Source organism: Haplochromis burtoni, unplaced genomic scaffold, assembly GCF_018398535.1.
Source record: "Haplochromis burtoni strain Fernald_Lab_line unplaced genomic scaffold, NCSU_Asbu1 Contig_996, whole genome shotgun sequence".
Taxonomy (NCBI): Eukaryota; Metazoa; Chordata; class Actinopteri; order Cichliformes; family Cichlidae; genus Haplochromis; species Haplochromis burtoni.
In genome coordinates this window covers 66,459-88,066 of record NW_024583357.1, presented here as the reverse complement: position 1 = coordinate 88,066, position 21,608 = coordinate 66,459, and the positions used below count along the sequence as shown (strand labels likewise).

At 39.1% G+C, this 21,608-nt stretch overlaps 1 protein-coding gene across 2 annotated transcripts in view; it reads left to right on the top strand.

Annotated features, from left to right (window-relative positions):
* Positions 1-5,116: 5,116 nt before the first annotated feature.
* The window catches only part of heatr5a (HEAT repeat containing 5a), a 46,125-nt gene continuing 29,633 nt past the window's right edge, over positions 5,117-21,608 (top strand). For both annotated transcript variants that reach the window (XM_005951372.2, XM_005951370.2), the window contains exons 1-12: positions 5,117-5,276; positions 11,158-11,377; positions 11,467-11,678; positions 14,530-14,638; positions 15,545-15,694; positions 15,902-16,073; positions 16,932-17,092; positions 17,166-17,415; positions 18,332-18,487; positions 19,796-20,046; positions 20,260-20,371; positions 21,301-21,453. In XM_005951372.2, the coding sequence (XP_005951434.1) occupies positions 11,252-11,377; positions 11,467-11,678; positions 14,530-14,638; positions 15,545-15,694; positions 15,902-16,073; positions 16,932-17,092; positions 17,166-17,415; positions 18,332-18,487; positions 19,796-20,046; positions 20,260-20,371; positions 21,301-21,453 (1,852 nt within the window). In that variant the 5' untranslated portion in view covers positions 5,117-5,276; positions 11,158-11,251. The remainder of the gene's footprint in view (positions 5,277-11,157; positions 11,378-11,466; positions 11,679-14,529; positions 14,639-15,544; positions 15,695-15,901; positions 16,074-16,931; positions 17,093-17,165; positions 17,416-18,331; positions 18,488-19,795; positions 20,047-20,259; positions 20,372-21,300; positions 21,454-21,608) is intronic.

The window sequence follows — 21,608 nt, the reverse complement described above, 5'->3', positions numbered from 1 at the left end:
TAAACATACACACTTGTTGTTGTCTTCTTCCAACAACTCCTTCAGCTCCTGAAAGTACCACAGTCATACAAATTACTTTGCATGTCATCACAATGAATGTGTTTGTTTGTTTGTTTTCCTTTCATGCCTGTTTCACTTACTTTGGAAGTATCCACCAGTTAGCTGACTTTAAGAAATACCACTAGCCTTAGTAGTGTAGGAAAGAAAAGGGCAGGTAGACTACTGTATTCCACCAATTCAATTGTAATTATAAAAAAACACATTTGTCTGTCTTTTGATAATATATGGTTTCAAGATCTCAGTATTTGAGAAAATACTATTCTGGTCTTTTTTTTTCACTTGCCTCTTGAATGGTCCCACAACTGTACATGGGCCCCTGAAACCGTTCTTCTCTAAGTTTCAGCCTAGTTTTGGGGACAACCAAAAGCAGCTGGTCAACTGATATAAGGGCCCGCGAGGGCATATAAGACTGAAGTACGAAAGGTAAGAAAGGTATGGAGAACCAAGACTGTTTAGGGATTTATAAGCCAACATTAGGACTTTTAAATTAATTCTGTGATAAACAGGAAGCCAATGAAGAGAGGACATGAGAGAACTTCAGCTCAGCTCGGATGCATAGGTTGCATAGGTCTTAACTAGATCACACAGGAAAAGCAGATAAGGCCATTTTAGTGCACAACATCAGGATACTTTTTATTTCTTTTTTTTTTCTGAAAAAATACTGATTTTACATATGCCCACAGTATTTTTAGAAACCAGAACTTTAGACTTTTTGTTGAATTTTCTCTATTATTATTGCTTATTTCTTTTTTCTATCTTTTTCTCTCATCTTTCTCCAGCAAATATTATATATTGATTCCACCAATTTTATTTTTATTGACTGTTCCCTTAAAAGAGTGCATACCAGCAGCACATGAGCTAAAGTGGATCAAGTACTCTCTGATTTAGTACTTGCCCAACCTGCTATGAGGCAGGTTGAGAGGAGTTATACTGGCTAAGGAGAGAAACATTAGTGAAAGGTGATATGTGCTACCCTGCATCTTAACCAAAGTGCACCGGGAGATGCATGTGCATATTCTGCATATTCTATGATCTTTTAGACAGAAGATACAAAAGCTAAATTGGCTTTATGAGCACAGCATGTATACTTATAAAGGTAGGCTAAAGCTTTCATAGTTGTCTGTAAAGATTGTTGTACTATTCTTTTCTCTGCATATAACCAGAGGTGGTAGAACTAGAAGTACCGCTACCACACTAAAAAAAAAGGGATTGGCCAGCTCTTGGATTTATGTAAGCATCTTGCTGGTATTTAACACAAGTGCCTCATGCTTTAAAGTTAAGTGTAACTATATAGTGTAGAAACTACATAATATGCAGAGCGGGTAGATTAAATTGTTCATATCATGTTCGAGTAAAGTAAGTCAATAATATAGCAATGTTAAATCCTGCGACACCGCACGGGATTTCAGTCTCGCGCGCTTTTGATCGTGGTTTGAGGAAGGCATCCATCTCAGTCAAGTCGAGAAGCCGCCTCTACTTTTTTTGGTATACCAAAAAAAGTAAATGGGTGGTTGTTTCATTAAAAAAGTGTACCTTGTAATTTGAACACATAAATGTCTTGGTTCTATCTTGAATTAAATCACGTAGGATCTGTATGAAATTCAACAACTTAATTTGTTCTTGTAGAGATGACATTATACAATCTACTGTAGTATGAGTGTTTAGTTGCTGGACTCATGAAATTAACAAGATCACATGAGATTTCAAACTGCAGAAAAATCACTGGAGTTATAAGAGGCAGACAACTACACACACACCACATGTATGTTATTGCTTTTTATTATGGGTTAACCTGTCAAGGACAAAAATGTAAAGAAAATTCTGCATCAAGACTTGAAATCATAGCTTTCCTATTTTTGATGGTTAGTGCTGTTGCCTCACAGTAAGAAGGTCCTGGGTTCAAATCCACAATCTGGTGCAAATGGTTGTTTGTGTCTATGTGATAGACTGGTGAGCTGTCCAGGGTGTGTACCCTGGCTTCAATGTCCACTATTGAATCAAGTAAATCCAACATGGCTGAGGCTGGAATAAAATGTATCCATCAAATGGTACTCTTTATTAAGGAAAGCATGAATTTACTCACAAAAGACCCCACCCCCTCTAATTGGTCCAATTGGTGCACAGTATTTTGAGAAACCAGAACTTCAGACTTTTAAAAAAAAAAAAGTTCTGGCATGGTCTCTTTTATATGATACCTGATTCAGGTGAGCATCTGAATAGCCTAAGTCAGGGGTTATCAAACCAAAGGAGAAAATAAACATCCACATAAGCAAAGCTCAAACTGCAATAAAGCACATGGAAGACGTTTTTTATATTTGGACCAAGTCCTATAAATAATTCAATAACATATATACTTCAATCACTTATATATAAATTCGGAACACCATAACCAAAGCTCCCTAACCTGGCACACTAGTTTACTCGCGGCGCTCATAAACTTTGAGCTCCTTTTATTCTTTTGCTCCATATACAGCGAAGGACGCAACCACGAAAAGGTGAATACTGCTAACACTCTTCTCTTAAATACATGTACAAAGAGTTTAGATTTACAAAACAAATAATACATTTTGAACAGCTCTAACTCAGGTTCTTTTTCCTCACACACGTAGGATGGCCAGTCCTCCTCATCTTCCTCAAACAGTCACTTAAATACTATATCAAACCTGATAAACCTAATAAAGAATCACTAACCCACAAATGTAATTCTGTTTTATGTAGTTTTTAAAAATACCAATCCCTCAAATGAATAAAAATACAGGTAAGTGAAATGGATCTGCTATACAGATGTTTTTGCTGTTGTAGTAGAATTGTCTTGGTCATTCCAGCAATAGGTGTGTGCTACACAAACCTATCACTATTATAGTGAATGATCTGCTGTCATGTTCCTCCAGTCCTCTCCAGTGCTCTGTTTGTTTGTGTTTCTCTCTCTTCTCCTCACTCCTCTCTGTAAGGGCGCCACTCCATTCCGGGTCCCCGCCCTTGGCCAACACACCTGGTTGCAATCGTTTGAGTCTTGCCTGATTGATCGTAACAACAACATTAATGAAAGTATATGAATCAAGATAATGTTAAAACACATATGAAACAATGAAGCCTTCATTCAGTTTAATTTAACCAGCCCATAGTTATCCTTCTTGTAAACTTAGGCTGCTGAACAGGGTTCTGCTTGAGATCATTTCCTCTTTAAATGGAATTCGTCCTCCCCACTGTCACCAAGAGCTTGTTTATAGTGTTTTGTTGAATAAATAGAATTCTCTCTCTGATATTATAAGGTCATTACTTGTATTATAAAGCATGAGATGACTGTTAATGTCAAATTTAGGTCACATTTAATTATACATTTAATTGTAACTGTTAAAGGTCTGAGGCATTCGGATAGTTGGTAGTCTGTGCCTCATTTTAGTAACATTTACCAGTATTTAAAATTAACAGCCAGGAAGGCTGCTTCCCCACAGTTTGGCAATGGAAATCTAAAACGGTGAGTTAGAATACAGAGTGAGTTTCAGAAACATAAGAAGGTATGAAGGTAAGAAGGTTCAAACTGGTTTTGGATTTTATATAAAAGTAAGAGTATTTTCAAATCCCTACTGTAGGATATTGTACTCTGCCAAAAATGGACTGATGCGTGTGTGGTTTTTTGTTTTGTTTTTTTGTTTTTTGCTGAGAGAAGTTCGGGAGACAATCTAGCAGTTTACACTATTTTGTAATCAGGCAGTTAAAGATTCGTTAAAGACACAGGTGTGGACTTCTCAATGTCAGGCAGTCTGCACACAGAGAAGTGAAGTACAGTTCAAAATTCAAAATATATATTAGACACATGAAAACAGGAAATAATTGTGACTGGCTATTGATGGGGAGATGCCGTGGTTTAGACTTAGTGCTCCCTGATTTGTTCTGCTCGGGGTCCTTCTGCATGGCAACGTTCATTAACCTCCAGGGGTCTTGTCCTATGTGAGGAAACTCCTCCCTACCTTACAGTTGTTACCAGGAATGGTTTATTTTAATTCTGAAGTCAGCTTTAATTGACACAATGAAGTCTCTTTTTTTTTTTTTTGTAGCTGACTAGAACAGTGTTTCCCAACCACTGGAGAAATGATTATGTGTGCCGTGGAAGATTATCTGGTTCCACCTGATTAGTACTCTAAATCACTGGCGTGAGTAACGGCCAGAACAATTACATTCTCTTCAATGCCAGTACCTGCTTTAATTAAATAGAATGCACACTGTCAATAAAACAAAAGAAAACGAAGAAGAAATGATATAATAGTCATGCTGTGAACGAGACAATGCAGCGAATAATAGCAATAGATAAATATTTGAAAAAAAACAAAACAACGTAATCAATCTGATCTGGCCTCTGGAGAAAATCCCAACCTAGATGAAGTCCCTAGCATGAGTAGTGGTCAGAACAAAGCAAAAAAGTTACACTGGGGACAAACCGAACCAATTCCACTCTGCCTGGTGCACAGAGAAAAATGATCAATATGATTTTTGTGATATTTTTCGTCGGTGTTGTGCCGTGTGATTTTTCTAATGTGAAATATGAATATGAAATATGTGGGAAACACTGCATTAAGTGTTCAAAATTTTTTTTAAAAATTAAATCTTTTGATACCAGAGCAGTTTCTGTAACGCATGTGGAAATAGTTTAAAAAAAACCTACTGAAAAATATAGTAATAGAACAATGTAGTAATTACATTAATAAAGATTTCAAATAGTGAACTTGTGAATACTGATTTAGCAAAATAATAATAATAATAATAGATCTAACTAATAATAATAATAATAATAATAATAATAATAATAATAATAATAATTAGAAGAAATCTTATAAATAATAAATAGTGTGGCTCAGTATTATTGGATTTGCACACTGATGACTAATGAATCTCACGAATAATAAATTGCATGCTTCAATGCCATTGCTCTGGCACACACAAGATTTAATTGTAAAACAAAACTAATTGGGTTATTCACCCGATTTAGTTTTTATAAGTTGAAATTCACTGCATATATTTTAATTTGAAAAAACAAAAGCCGGAAGAGTAGCAGGATATTTCCGTTCCTTTGAGTTGTCGCCGACTCAGGTCTGCGGCAGACGGAGCAGCGGGGAGAATGCAGAGATCTTGAAAAAACTGAAGTAAATTTTTCCCTTTTGCTTTTGTGGACTGTCATTTTCTTATAAGGACTAACGTGTTGTAGCCAGAACGACCAGGTAAATGATCACCTTCATTTTTTCCTCCAGTTTTTGTGCAAACTTTTGCCCATTCGCTAGCCAACCCAGGCTAGCAGCCTGTTACCTGTAAGCCTCTGCTTAATGTAGCTGTTAAAGCTAAATGACGACACTGTTTAATAGATGTTTAAGTGGAGAGAAAGAAATGTTTGTCGGCTCATATTGTTAGCTTACTTTGGTACATGTGGTTGACTTCAGTGGCATGTTGTCTTTGGAAATAGAGGAGAGAGTATGTGACTTTCAGGTGATTAAAAGTGTCAGATACTTCGTAATCCCTCTGAGAATCCTCACTGAAGCTGTTGGGTTTAATCAGTCAGTCTATCTTCATTTCGAATTTATGGTCCATGTAAACAGAAAGATCGCAGAATAGAATACAATAGAACAAGTTGGGGAGTTTTGCCAAACCAGACTAATGTGTTGCTACAGCTGCACATTAGGATTCTAACCAGAATACCTTTTAAACCTCTTCAACAAAAGGTTCCTTTAAACCTTTCCTGAAGTAGACAGTGATGGCAGCACCACGCCCTCAAAAGAGATTTGTAATTCCTTATTTATTATTTTAACACCTTACTCATTACAGTTTTCTCTTTTAATTACCCTGGCAATTTTGATATATTTAGGATTGGAAATGAAGTTCAGGCACCAAGGTTAAAGAGCAGCAGAACAGCAGCTGAAATTCATGGTTTTATTTCTTGCCTGGCACTCTTGGAGAAGTGTGATGTCTCTGTGGGGTGTGGTTGCAGGTGCAGTCAGTGCTGCTTGTCTCCTTTACTACTAAGATGTGGGGTGTATGTCATGTAAGATAGACTATCACTGTGTTCTGGTGTATTGGAAACCAAACGTCTTAGTTTTTGTGAATAAAACAATGAGCATGAAGCTGCTGACACCCAATTTATTTCTGAATGTTCGGAAGCTCAGTTCTGTCCTCATGATGTCCTGACAAATTCTGGTGTTAGAATTCCGAATAGTAGGTCCTGTCTATGTTTTCACTTTGATTCAGACTGGGGCTGCTCAGCAGGGACATGGTCTGCTCTTTTCTGTGGGACAGTAGTTATTTTTAGAGTCTTCCTGCACTTCAGTGAACACTGTGTGTGTTAACAAAGAAGACCAAGTTGTGCTGTTCAATAATTTATGAGCTGCTCTCTCTTCTTCTGCATCTTTCTCCTCCTTTTCCAGTCTAATCTACTCTGTTAGGGACAAAGGCTGAATAGCTTTGTCTAAAAAACACTTAGTGGAGCTCAGAGGTGCTTTAGCAGTGGAGAGAGGCTTGAAATAAGATGTAACAAGATGCAGAACAAATAGGTATTGATAAAATATATTCCACATATGCACTACAGGCTCACAGTATGAGATACTTTTATGAGAACTTTTGATATTTGAGGGTGTGTGGACTGGAGCCAGATCTATATAGAGGCACTCAAAGAGGAGGTATCCATGTTGCTCTTATTTATTTTATTTTTGAAGATCCAGACTTGGGAACAGTGGGTTTATAGCAGCGTGACCATCTGTAAGTGTATTTAAAAATAGAAAAATCCTTCGGTGAACTGTCAGTGAAAACCGTAGTTCGGCTTAGGGCTGTGCGATATGACCAGAATCTCATATCCCGATATAAGAATTCTATCGTCCAGATAACGATATAAATGGTAAATGGTCTGTATTTGTATAGCGCTTTACATATCACAAAAATGTAACATTTTCTGTAAATTCTGCGATCTCGGGCAGCTCGACTTGCTGAAGTGTTTCCAGCTGGGCGTCGTGTACCTGGAGTCGAGTGTTTTAACCGATGCATGAAACGATACATTTTTAGACATAAGTTGTAACGGCCGCCGTTTTCTTTGTGAGTATTTATTACACGGCGTGCTGCGGGGAAAAGCCTGTTCTAACGTTTGAGTCTAAGGTTTATTTTTTAGCACCTGGCGGCTTTTTTTTACTTCTCATCCGTAAATAATCTGCTCTTTCACGTGATTCAGTTTATTTTGAAAAGTCTCAACAGGATCTTGAGCTTTATTGTGAAAGGTTTATGTGGAACATAAACAAGCGGACACGCGATGGTGTTACCGTTGTTGCTAACCACAACGCATAAAAACAGGCGCTTGTCCGTCCGTAGTGTGGTTATATTAAATATAAGAGAAAGAGAGAACTTTAAGAAATTAATATAGCCACTACAGTGACCATCAAAACGGTGATAAAATATTGCCGTAAACAGTTTATTTTGTGACACACGATCTGATATCGTTGTGTTGGTGTTGTTCCCAGATCATCATACTAAAACATTTTGTTCCAGGATCAACATTGCAAGTGACCAATCAGAATGTTGTGACGTCATACTTTTGTGACTAAGGGAAAAACCTCCGAAAAACAAAAAACTGTTATTAAGCTGCGAGAAACTGCCTCTGTCCTCCGATCAACGGACCCTGACCCTAACCCTAACCGTAACCCTTTAATAAACGGTAAGCAGAACTGTTATTGTCCTTGCAACATCGGAATTTCATAATGCACGAATGGCTTGGTTCGCAAAAGAATAACGTCACAACAATGTGATTGGTCACTTTCAATGTTGAACCTGGAACTGGGAACAACACCAACACGACGATATCAGATCATCCATTTTGGCACACCACGAAACAAACGGTAGCGTAAAATGAAACGATAGACGTTTTTACATCGTCATCAGATATATATCATTATATTGAACAGCCCTAGTTCGGCTTAGGGATTTTCTTGGCAACTATGTTCTTAACCGACTAAACAAGGAAAAAAAATTAGGCTAACCATGACTAACAGTTTTATTTTTTTAAAGGCAGTCTAAAACTAAGAAACAGTGAGATATCATGTTAAATTTGAGAACTACTTAAGGTCAAAAACTCATTAAACAAAGGCATTTGAAACCATTGGTCACATTCATCAACAATGCGTAACTGTGCGTCATCTCGCATCATGCATTATGAACATTGCATGTTATATTTTGGAATCACATTGGAGTCACTGTTTCCAACAAGTGCAATCATTCAATAGTTATCAGAGCTCAGCACTGCCCTCTGTCAAAGCTTTAATTTTTGATGTTATGCTTTAGATTTCTGTAAGGATAACTTGGAGAGATCTTAGCACAGATCAGAATTTACTCTGCCTGACAGAGGGATGTTGCCTGTACTATGAAGCACAATTTGGGGCTTAGTGAGGTAACTTTCAATTTAATCCTGGATTTTCAGTGTTTATAAGGTGGTTTGCTTTTTACCAGGTTATAACACCAGATCTAATTAGTCGAAAGCAAGTTACTGGTTACTTTCATTAACAACAACGATGGCAAAACCATCATGTGGCTCCGCCATCCGCTTGTTTATTTTCCACACAAACCTTTCACAATTAACCTCAAGATCCTGTTGAGACTTTTCAAAATAAACTGAAATGATATACATTATTCTTATTTCTCAGAAAACTGTACTATGCAAATTATGCCGCAAACTGTCCCCACCACACTCAAACACGGTAAACCTCTTCTACCACCTACGCAAGAATGATGTGAAAGAGCATGGAGAGAGTTTACAGCTGAGAAGCAAAAAAGAGCCTTCAGGTGCTCAAAATAAACCTTAAATGTTGGAACAGGCCTTTCCCTGCAGCACACCATGTAAAAAAATACAAAGAAAATGGCGGTCATTACAATTTATATATCTAAAAATGTATAGCTTCATGCCTCTGTCAAGCGACACCCAGCTGAAAACACTTCACACAAGTCGAGTTGCCCAGGATTCACAGAATTTACAGAAAACGCACTATTTCTCGAAATATATTGCGATCGGGATATGAGATTGTGGTCATATTGCACAGCCCTATATATCACAAAATGGTGCATTTTCTGTAAATTCTGTGAATCTCGGGCAACTTGACTTATATGAAGTGTTTTCAGCTGGGTATTTTGTACCTGGAGTTGAGTGTTTTGACCAATGCATGAAACTATATATTTTTAGATATAAGTTGTAACGGCTGCCATTTTCTTTGTGAGTATTTATTACATGGCTTGCTGCGGGGAAAAGCCTATTCTATCATTTGAGTCTAAGGTTTTTTTATTTTGAGCACCCGATGACTCCTTTTTGCTTCTCATCCGTAAACTCTCTCCATACAGTTTCACATGATTCTTCTGTAGGTGGTAGAAAAGGTTTGTCGTGTTTGAGTCCATGGTGGGTACCGATTTCCTGCATAATTTACGTAGTACAGTTTTCTGGTCCATGTCAGACTTTTTATAACCAAACCATGTCCAAGCTACATAGGTAGCCACTCATTTAGGAATAAGGTCCTCGACTTGTTTTTTTTTTTTTTTTTAACAGGTCCTTTAACAATAGATGTTTTAATTTCGTCATCCGGCATATTTCATCATATCACGCAGCCCTGGCTTGCTTTGCAGTTTAGGGCACAGGGAGACCATAGTGTTCATCAGTTCTCCATCAGGATCCCAAAGGCAGCTGTTGGCTATTGGGAATCCTCTAGTTCCAATGTCAAGTTGATCTGTACGTCCATTTAAAAAAAAAAAAACCCCAACCACAATCTTAAATGGTGTATACAGCAAAATAATATATATAATAATATATATATATAATAATATGTATATTTTATATAGAGCTGGGCGATATAAAATTTTTCATATCACGATATGTTTGTTTCATTTCAGGCGATAACAATATCTATCATGATATAAGCCAAATAACTATATTTGTAAGATTTAAATGTGCCGTTGCTCACAAGTAAAATGTGAAATAATCAGCAGCTTGTTTTGATTTAAATATTTATTTTCCAAAATAAGTTCAACAGGGTAGATGTACTTAAGGAACACGAGACTTTTTCAGATAAATAAAGGCAAATATTACAAACTACACGAAAGGCAGCCGCTAAAGCGTTTAAGTTTCAAAATAGAACAAACGAAACAGACTAAACTGTCAATTCCACTTAGAAACAAAATATTAATTCTAAAAATAAATCTTAGTTTGTTTTACAGAAGAACAGACAAAACTGACTAACTTTTGTCAATATCAAATAAACTGAGAACTAAAAGGAAATTCTCAATCTCTCCTTGTTGTATAGCTGAGCTTTTCAAACAGTTTTAACAGTTACTTTAGTCTGACAAAAGCCGAATGACGAATTAGCGCTTCCAGTCAGAGATTGAGCATGCACCGCTTTATTGTATTTCCAGACTTGCTTTCGGCACAATTTACAGTGCGCTACTCTGTTTTTTGTCAGACTTGAAATAGCTGAAATACCTTCACACTACGGAACTTCTATGGCTCTTCCGTTCGACAATCTCTCCGGCGTTGGAACCACCATCGGTTTTCTCTTCGGTAACCTTCGGTCACGCTGTCGGTTGATTTTTCTCTAGTCTGCACACTCATTTCCTCCATTACCCTGGGCGGCATTGCGGCTGGCTGCTTCCCAAACAAATACACATGTGCGGCTTGGCACGCACGTAACAAGTCACGTGACGTGACGCTGCGGCTGTGATTGGTTCGGCTCTGCGCTACTTAATTTGGATTGGCTGTTCAAGAGCCTATCGCAATAGTTTAATTTTTCTATCGAGAAAAAGTTATTTCGCAATACATATCGTTATCGTTCTATCGCCCAGCTCTAATTTTATATATATATATATATATATACATTTTTGGAAACTTAAAGAAATATGCTAGAAAATATTACTCTCATTGTTAACATCACCCACAGTATTCACCGAATGAGAATATTTGTTCCCAGTATCCACAGCTGGGGTCCTTGATTGGAGCAAAGTCTGAGCCAAATCTTGTGTGCCTTGGTGCTGTCTTTCTACTAACGCTAGATAAACTAAACTGCCTTTGTTTTTTGTTTTTTATCCTATGTCTCAAAGAATTTTGGAGGATGGCAGGTCATCCACACTGAGCACTTGGGAGAGCACAGGAAAAAGACAGAAGGTGAAAGAGGAGCACTACTGGTGTTGTGCGATGGAGCGTGCTCACAGCCTCCTCCTGGACGAGGAGGCATGTAATCAGGTGGGCAAACACCAGAAGGCCGAGTTCATCTTGGAATGGCTTAACCACCTAAAGAGGCTCCTCCCAGTCACTGACAGGGTAAGAGGTCATATGATCATGGAAAATAAAAAGGAATTAATTGTGTAACTCTGAGAGTGGTAATTCTATTAATGTTTGTTACCCATTAGGTCGATATCAGACAGAACCAGCAGTGTTTGGTTGACCAGCTGTGGGAAATTCTAATTAACTCTCCAAGCGGGCCTACCCGCTGGCTGTTGGCCCACTGCTTGGCTGTGCTCTATCGCTTAGGAGACCCCATCCCATCCAACTTAATGGTGGAGAGGTGTAACGACATAATATGCAGCAAAGATGACTCGCCGTCAGCCCTTCCAACCCGGTTGTAAGTCTGGATACATTTATGATCACGAGGGAAGAAAAAAAAATTTTCCTCTTTTCCATCCCCTTAAAAATGTGGGTGCAGTACCCATTCAGGGAGCATGTGAGACAGTTGTTACGATTCGGTGTTGTCAGTGTTTTGTTTTAGGCGTGACGGTTATGTTTCCTGTTTTACTTTGAAGGTCTGTTGTATCTCAGTGTGTTCAGTTTACGCTTCCTTGTCTCGTCAGTTCTGATTTGCCCCAGCTGTGTTTCCCTCCTGTGGTCCATTCCCTGATTGCTCTCTCTATGTATTTAAGCCTTGTGTTTCAGTTTGTGATGGTCGCGGTCTTCCCCCCCGGTTGTAAATAGTTTGGTGTTTTGATGTAAATAGCTGTCGATACTTTCGTTTTGGGATCTTTTTGTGGAAAACCGTAGTAGTTGTTTTGTTTTTTTCCCCCTTATTTTTATTGTTCCTGTGTTGCACGCCAGTTGCCTAGGCCGGGGTGTAACACAGTGTTAATAACAACAGTGTTATTTTTTTGAAAGCTTGAAATTTAAAGAATAAATCTCTATTCACTGATGTCACAATTGGAAATGTTATTGTGATGTGATTATTTGAATGAAAATGAAGCTGAAAACTTTTTAAGACTTAAAATATGTTTAGTTCAGTTTTCAAGCTAGTTTTTAAATGCAGTCTGTAAGCCGTTTACACTCTAAACATTGCTTGTTGATATTTGTTCACATTAAATGAGTCATTAAATGCTATCAAGCTTCTGAAAAGTAAGGTTCTGAAATTGAGTATGAATCGTACTATAATTAATATAATTGTAATATAATTTCCACTGATTTCCATTTTTTTTCTGTCTGTGACGACAGTGGTCTCAGCTAATATATATGGCTCTTTCTTGCCCTCCTGTTTTTGTTTTTTTTTTAAGATAAATATCATGCTGACATGTGTTAATATTCCACCACAAAATAGATGCTGTTACGAAATGCGAAATTCATGCTTGCTGATGTTTAGGGTTTGTTGAACACGCTCCCTGTCCCTATGCAGTTTTTCAAACCTTGGCTCCTCTAGTCTGCATGTTGACGTATCCTTAGGCAGGATGTTTGAACATTGAGCTGCAATTACATCCACTGAAGTGTGAGTGCGTGAAGGTTAAAAAGCCCCTTGGCATACAGTAGAAAAAAGTGTTTGCATGAATGTGTGTGTGTGGGTGAATAAGACGTGTCAATAAGTAAGTGCTTTCAGAGTAGAAAAGCACAATATACAGGGAGTGCAGAATTATTAGGCAAGTTGTATTTTTGAGGAATAATTTTATTATTGAACAACAACCATGTTCTCAATGAACCCAAAAAACTCATTAATATCAAAGCTGAATGTTTTTGGAAGTAGTTTTTAGTTTGTTTTTAGTTTTAGCTATTTTAGGGGGATATCTGTGTGTGCAGGTGACTATTACTGTGCATAATTATTAGGCAACTTAACAAAAACAAATATATACCCATTTCAATTATTTATTTTTACCAGTGAAACCAATATAACATCTCCACATTCACAAATATACATTTCTGACATTCAAAAACAAAACAAAAACAAATCAGCGACCAATATAGCCACCTTTCTTTGCAAGGACACTCAAAAGCCTGCCATCCATGGATTCTGTCAGTGTTTTGATCTGTTCACCATCAACATTGCGTGCAGCAGCAACCACAGCCTCCCAGACACTGTTCAGAGAGGTGTACTGTTTTCCCTCCTTGTAAATCTCACATTTGATGATGGACCACAGGTTCTCAATGGGGTTCAGATCAGGTGAACAAGGAGGCCATGTCATTAGTTTTTCTTCTTTTATACCCTTTCTTGCCAGCCACGCTGTGGAGTACTTGGACGCGTGTGATGGAGCATTGTCCTGCATGAAAATCATGTTTTTCTTGAAGGATGCAGACTTCTTCCTGTACCACTGCTTGAAGAAGGTGTCTTCCAGAAACTGGCAGTAGGACTGGGAGTTGAGCTTGACTCCATCCTCAACCCGAAAAGGCCCCACAAGCTCATCTTTGATGATACCAGCCCAAACCAGTACTCCACCTCCACCTTGCTGGCGTCTGAGTCGGACTGGAGCTCTCTGCCCTTTACCAATCCAGCCACGGGCCCATCCATCTGGCCCATCAAGACTCACTCTCATTTCATCAGTCCATAAAACCTTAGAAAAACCAGTCTTGAGATATTTCTTGGCCCAGTCTTGACGTTTCAGCTTGTGTGTCTTGTTCAGTGGTGGTCGTCTTTCAGCCTTTCTTACCTTGGCCATGTCTCTGAGTATTGCACACCTTGTGCTTTTGGGCACTCCAGTGATGTTGCAGCTCTGAAATATGGCCAAACTGGTGGCAAGTGGCATCTTGGCAGCTGCACGCTTGACTTTTCTCAGTTCATGGGCAGTTATTTGCGCCTTGGTTTTTCCACACGCTTCTTGCGACCCTGTTGACTATTTTGAATGAAACGCTTGATTGTTCGATGATCACGCTTCAGAAGCTTTGCAATTTTGAGACTGCTGCATCCCTCTGCAAGATATCTCACTATTTTTGACTTTTCTGAGCCTGTCAAGTCCTTCTTTTGACCCATTTTGCCAAAGGAAAGGACGTTGCCTAATAATTATGCACACCTGATATAGGGTGTTGATGTCATTAGACCACACCCCTTCTCATTACAGAGATGCACATCACCTAATATGCTTAATTGGTAGTAGGCTTTCGAGCCTATACAGCTTGGAGTAAGACAACATGCATGAAGAGGATGATGTGGACAAAATACTCATTTGCCTAATAATTCTGCACTCCCTGTAAGTGCCAGTCCATTTACCGTTTTCTTATGTGTTTTTCAGGGCAGCCATTGCATGTCTTGGCACATTATATGAACAGCTTGGTCGGATGCTCATCGGCTGCTTCAAAGATACGTTAGCTTGCCTGCTGAAGGCTATGAAGAGTGCTGAGGTTTGTTCACTTATCTCCTGCTTTTGTAAGTTTCAGAAAGATGTAGAAAAGACTAAAGCAGGTTTAACAAATTGTCAGTGATTCTGCTGGAACAAAAAAGGGACACATGCAGACTAACCACAAACCAGACATTTATTCAGACATTAATATGTAATTCTTTCCGAGGTAGAATGATTGTACAGCACACATCTGGCTTTAAATAACAAGAACTGGGTTTGAATTCATTTTGGATCTGGGTCAAATATATAACACAGGGACATTTATATATTTACTTAAGTTTTACCTCAACCAGAAGCTTTTAGTAGCTATCATCAAGTTTGTAGCTCTGGCACAAGTATGGCTGAATATTTGTCTAACACTATATAGAGGGGTCTAGTTTAAAACTCTAAAACTGTTGCCCGGCAACCTTTAAAAACACCTCCAAATTATTTCCCTTTCTTTCAGGTTAAAGAAGTTTAATTATACATTGGATCTTTGTGATGTCCTAGGACAAATACCTGCAATAATAGATTTATAATATTTCCACATTATCCAAGACATGCGGTTTTAGTAAAACAAAGAAATACATCACCACAGCTCATACATACAATTATAGGAAAGAAAGTGCAGTTCATTATCAGGACCTTGTTCTGTAATTTGTGTTAATTCAAAGAAAACGTGCATGTGTTTGTGTGTGTAATTAATTTCATTTTGGGAAATAATGAAAAAAAACCAGCACATTGGAATGGACTTCTGACACCACCACCTTTAGGCTAATTCTGGCTCTGGCTCATATGTGTGACATCCCTGCCTGCCCTGAAACTGTGTAGTGATAAATGCTGAAAATGTTACCTAGATATTCTGATTGAGATTTTGAAGGGCTTTGTGAGATGATTTTTCACAAATAACCTTCTGTGCTGCTCTCAGTCTCAGGGTCGCTATGAGATCATGCTCAGCATGGAGAGGATCCTTCGAGGTTTGGGTGTCAGTGCAGTGTCATGTCACCGTGACATCTACAAGGTAGTGAGAGCCTGTCTGACAGACCGGTCCATGGCTGTACGCTGTGCTGCTGCCAAGGTAACAGCAGCCGTCATGTCTCATTTGACATTATTTATTATTTATTGTTCTTGTAACACCCTGTCAGTTTAGGTTTGATTTCCTTCCATGCAGCTAGTTTTAAAAATCAATCTGAATCTGGAGGTCTATGAAACTTTCTCTTGGTTTCTGCTCATTTTCGGCTCAGATGTTTGGATAGCTAAGTACTTCTGTGTGTCATCCGGTCAGGTTTTGTTGGAGCTGCAGAGAGAGGCTGCATTCTTGTGGACCAGTGAGCTGGAGAATGTGGCCACTGTGTGCTTCAGAGCTTTTGAAGGATCAAACTACAACGTCAGAGTGTCTGTATCCAAACTGCTGGGAATTCTCCTAGCTGCTGCTGTGGAACCACGACAGTTCACTGGTATGACCCCAAAATAGGGCTCTGTAATATGTACAGGTTATCCGAACCCAAAGCAGCCCCAGACCATGACACTACCACCATGCTTTAAGTTATTTTAATAAAATGCTGTGTTTAGTTTTGTGTCAGATTTAGTGGGACTCAAGTTCAACTTTTGTTTTCTTCTCAATCCACAGAATATTTTCCCAAAAGGCTTGGGGGTCATAAAAGACGGGGTTTTTTGCCAAGTATAATGGCTGTCACCATGGTTCACTGGAATCCCAAAGTCTTAGAAATGGCTTTGTAAGCCTTTCCAGACTGATGAATATTAATAAATTTGTCTTTCATCTGTTTCTTTAGATTATGGAATCATGCTTTGCTTTTTCAGGTCTTTCAACCTATTCCAGTTTGTCAAATCCGTTCTATTTTTGTGATTTCTTTTTTTACCAATCTAGCAGTAATCATTCTTGGGTGTTACTGGGTGTGAAACTGAACTCAGCTTCCCAAAAAATAAATAAAGCTACTTTGTATTTTTTTACAAAAAATTTTTTTTTTCCTCCCGCTGCACTGTACCTATAAATAAGCAGCTCTCTGCATAAGGTTATGACAATAGATGACAAGTTCAACAATCAGTATTTCAGTGAAGACATATTCACAGATTACATATTTTAATGTAATTTAATTGGTCATTAGATTACATTATTGGAGTTGTACAATTGCAGTTAGAGCTTCCCAGTGTTTATTAGATTTGCAGTCTCACACTGTAATTGCTGGGTGAGTTGAATTACCAACCCTCCACGTTGGCATTTACATGTATGTTCAGACAGCTATTTGCACATATATGAGATCAATAAACTCTATTGCCCCCCTCCTCCCCTGCAGCCCCCAGGCAGGGTGCTCGGAGTCAAGGCTCCCTGGAGGAGGTCATGGAATTACTGTCTGGAGGGTTTCTGCGGGGTGGAGGGGGTTTTCTCCGAGCCAGTGGAGACATGCTCAAGGGTACAAGCTCTGTCAGCAAGGACGTCCGCATCGGAGTTACACAGGTGAACCACAGTGACAGCATGGAATCATGCTATTTAGATGTTTGTTGTGAACTCACTCTCCCCTGCCTCTCAGGCCTACGTGGTGTTTGTCTCCACTTTGGGCAGCTCCTGGCTTGAAGCCAACTTCCCTGCTTTCCTGTCCTTGCTGATGGAGCTGGCGTCACACGTCAGGGCAACGCAGACACCAGCTGATGCTGCAGTGACGCGTCGGTGTGTCTCTTTTATCCTGAGGAGCACTCTGGGGTCTCTGCTGGGAGAGAAGGCCCAGATCAACGCTGTAAAACAGCTCTGTCTCGCTGTGGCCACACAGAAACGAGCAGTTGGTGAGCTTGGTGAAAGAAAATTCTGTATATGGCTGTCTTCTCTGTATTAGACAAATGTATTAAAAAAATATATATAATTCACTCAATAACAGCATGTTATGATTGCTAGAATAGCTCCTGAAGGAACATTATGGAAATAATGCTAAAAATCATATAGGAAAATATCAGTTGTACCAACTGATTAAAGTCACTGCATATGAATATAAACAATTTTACAGGTACCAGCTTCTCAGATGTGAATTTTTGCTGTATCAGATTTGTTACCTTATTTTTTTCTGAACTCTAGAATTTATTTTGACTTTTGGGAGTAACTCTTTTTTTCCCCACTATTTTTGAACATTTGAAGCTGAAGAATCATCCAAATATTATGAATATTTTCCATTTTGATAATGAAAAGTATTATAAATAACAACCTTGTGGTACGTTTAGGCCAAATGTGAAGCTAAGTTCACTGTGTTACTCAAACAAATACAACTGTCTCTTGGGAGCAACACCCCTGAAACCTGATGTGAGAACAACTGTATTCCAAAGTACAGCCAGTAGCTAAAACAAAGTAACAGCAACACTTTTCCCCCCCAACGTTGACAGTCTTACAGTGATAATCTTGACCTTCATTTCTGAATGTTGGAGAATCTGAGCTTTTATGACACATCACCTATCAAATTTTTCAGTGAAGTTATTATCAACTTGTAAATTCCTGTAGGATGCACAGGAATCACCTTATATAGGTGAAAATGGGGCTGGGGTTGCTGGGGTATTGTTTTGCCAGATTTATTTAGTAAAATGTGCTAAAAAAAGGGAAATAACGTCCATATCCATATTTGGTGTAACTGGCTTCTGAAGCCATTTGATTTACAGTGTCATTATTTATTAAGTGTTAGTAAAAGTATGCATGTTTTTGATGATGTGTGTTTAGATGCTGCTCTAACTGACGGGAACGTGGAGACCAAAGTCTCGTCTGCAGATGTCTCAGCCAGTCAGCACATGTTGGTTTGCTGCCTGCTGGAAATGGGAGCATTGGTTCAGGGATTGGGATCTTCTGCGGCCCCCCTGCTCACAGACACTACCACAGGTCTGCAAGATGTGTTTTTCTATAGTGTTAAAGACACTCATTAGGGCCTGAGCACTGACAGTGCAAAAGGCTTATTGTATCTGCTCCGTTTATTGTTATTCAGGGAAACGAGTCACCTTGTTGACAGTTTAACCATGCTCAAAATCCCATTTAAAAAATTTTTGCACACACATCAGGTCTTGTGAAAACTTGTGTATTTTATTGGTCTTAGATATGTGCAGTGCAGAATGCTTCCATAGCGCCTATAAATTTGCAAACAATTAACTCCACCTCTGTCGTTCACATACATGTGCGAAATTTTGCACACCCATGTAACATCCTAAGAGACACAAAAATTATTTTGGATTGATGTCCTTAACCTGACCAGCCATAAGTCCCCCATTTTGAATTTAATAGTTGATTTTGACATCTTTTTTGCATTTCCCACCACTTGTACTTTTTCAAACTCCTCCTGGGATTTAAGAGATTTTTTTTTGAAGGGCTTGTCCGTGATACCATGAATAAACTTCAAACACTGATGATGTTTCACAGTAAAAATTAAACATTTCTATTGTACTTTAATGAACATCTTATCATCCCATGTATATAAAATTCATTGGTAGTTCTGTTCATGATATATAGGAGCGGATGCATAATTAGTGGGTATTCTCCACCACCATTTAGTGGGCATAGCAGACCATCAGTCTGCCCACAACAATGAGTTCCCAGGCTCAGTTATAGCAAAGGTGGATCGCAACACAGCTCGACCACTGCAAGCCAGGGTGTGCACCAAAGTGCAAAAGCCCTCTTATCACTGCTTGCAGTTTTAATTTAGATATTTCTTTCTTTGTAACCACCTCTGTGTCTCTCTATGCATCACATATTATGCAACATCTTCCACACTGCTGTGAGTTGGATACTAACTCCAGTTGTACATTGCTGATTAAGGGTGCTCCTCTTCTAGCTGGAAATGTTCCCAAGACTTTGAGATGGTCATACTGGAGGTAGAACAAAGCACAACAGTGTTTTTTTTTATTTTTTATATTGGCTAATGTCTCTAATATATCTCAAAATTTTGGGAGCATTTCCACTGCACTATACCCTGAGCCCACTGAACCTACAGAGAAGAACCTAATACCATCGCAGCTTAAGATGGTGAAGTTGGAGTACATCCATCTCACTGCAGCTGATTACTTTTCAGAGTAGCTGGCAAATAAAATACTTGTTGTGATGTAAGAAATGTGATTTACAAATGTATTCACAAAGGTGGGCGTAAGTCCTGCAAAATCTCAGCGTATGACTGACTGTCTCTTCCACTCATGCATCCAGCCCTCCTGGACACGGTGATCTCTGTCCTCCTTCACCCAGCCACCTTGGCCAGGTTGGCTGCTGCTTGGTGCCTGCGCTGCGTTGCCATGGCTATGCCGTCTCAATGCTCTCTCCTCCTGGACTGTTGCGTCGAACGTCTAGTGGCACTGAAGTCCTCACCTGACGCTGTAGCTGGGTATGGAGCTGCTATTGCTGCCCTGGTGGCAGCAGTGCAGCACTGCCCACTTGGAATTCCACACACCAAGGACAAGGTGTGTACACTGGCACCACATTATTACACTGAACATTTTGCCATACACATCTTCAGTATTGCATCACCACATCTCTTAGAGTGATTTGAAGCTTTTGTCAATTTTATTTTGAAACAGTTTCATGGCTACTACTTTTATTGCTGAAATCCTGTTTATGAGTTTGTTTGACAGCTCCACTTTGTTATTATTTATGTTGTGTATCTATGTGTGTAGATGGTGTTGGATCTGGCAGAAGACCTCCTCCGTTCAGCCTCTCAGAACAGTCAGATTTCTCTCCAGAGGACTCAGGCTGGCTGGCTGCTCATCTCCTCTTTAATCACGCTGGGTAAAACTGCTGAACTACACTCCAAATCTTCTTGCACCATACCAGAGGAAACTGTGAAGATCTGCAAACATCTTCATTACCATTGTGTTTGAGATGGAGTAGAAGCATGCCCTTACAGATTGCAGCTTCTTTAGGGGATATTAATATTTGAAAGGTTTTGCTTTCCCTGAAAGAAATTCATGGTATACAGGTCCCCATGACTGACATCATTTCATCTAGTACCACAATAAAATCTCTTCTCTAATATAACAATATAATATTAAACTTTGAACTAACATTTTATTTGATTAAATCCCTTGTCACACCAAAGAGTTTATTCAGTAACCTGTTTCTACCATCAGCTGTTGACTGTTAAATTTTTATAGGTTGTAGTTTGCTGTTGATGCACCAGCAGAGTAGGCAGGGAAGTGGATGGTGAGACAAACATGCCTAATAATTACTTCCACTTCCTGCTTTTTCTCTCTGTTGCTCCAAATCTCCAATTTATTGTAACTGACCAGCAGAACATTCTTAAATTAAAACAGATAAGTGTAATGATTTTCTTTTTTTTTTAATTATAAAAGTGTTTCAAATGTTCGGGTGAGAAATGCAATAAATCCGTCAAACTGTATTAGCACTATTATTGTTAGTTCCAAAGAATGAGATCTCAGATACAAGCAATGAGCTTTCTCTGAGGGGTGGATGGGCTTTCCTTTAGCAACACAGTAAGGAATTCAGTTATTTAGAATGGGCTCAGAGCTGCTGCTCCTCTACATTGAGGTGTTCCGAGGAGGCCCTGTGGTAGATTGGAGAGCTTGTATCTGGAGAGATGAAAGATTTGATAGGAATTTGTTGACCTTGGTGCATAATTATTCTAAAAACCAGTTCCAAAAAGACAGAAGGTGTCAGGTTTTGACTTCAGTGCCTTGTGTATTAATCTGTGTTTATAGGTCCAGCTGTGGTGGAGCACCATCTGCCCCGCCTGCTTTTACTGTGGAGATGTGTGTTTCCTGCTTCACTTCGTGAGCAGGAGATGGAGCTCCGACGTGGGGACTACTTCACGTGGCAGGTTACACTCGAAGGACGTTCTGGAGCACTCAGTGGTTGGTACACTCACTGCCAAACATAAATCTGTGTCTCCACAAGTTGGAAGGCATTTTTGAGACTCCAAATGTGGTTTCAGTGACAGGGTTAAATTTGGGTTATGGTTAGGTAGGGGTTAGGCATTCATTTTTCATTGTTAGTGTTAAGGTAAGGG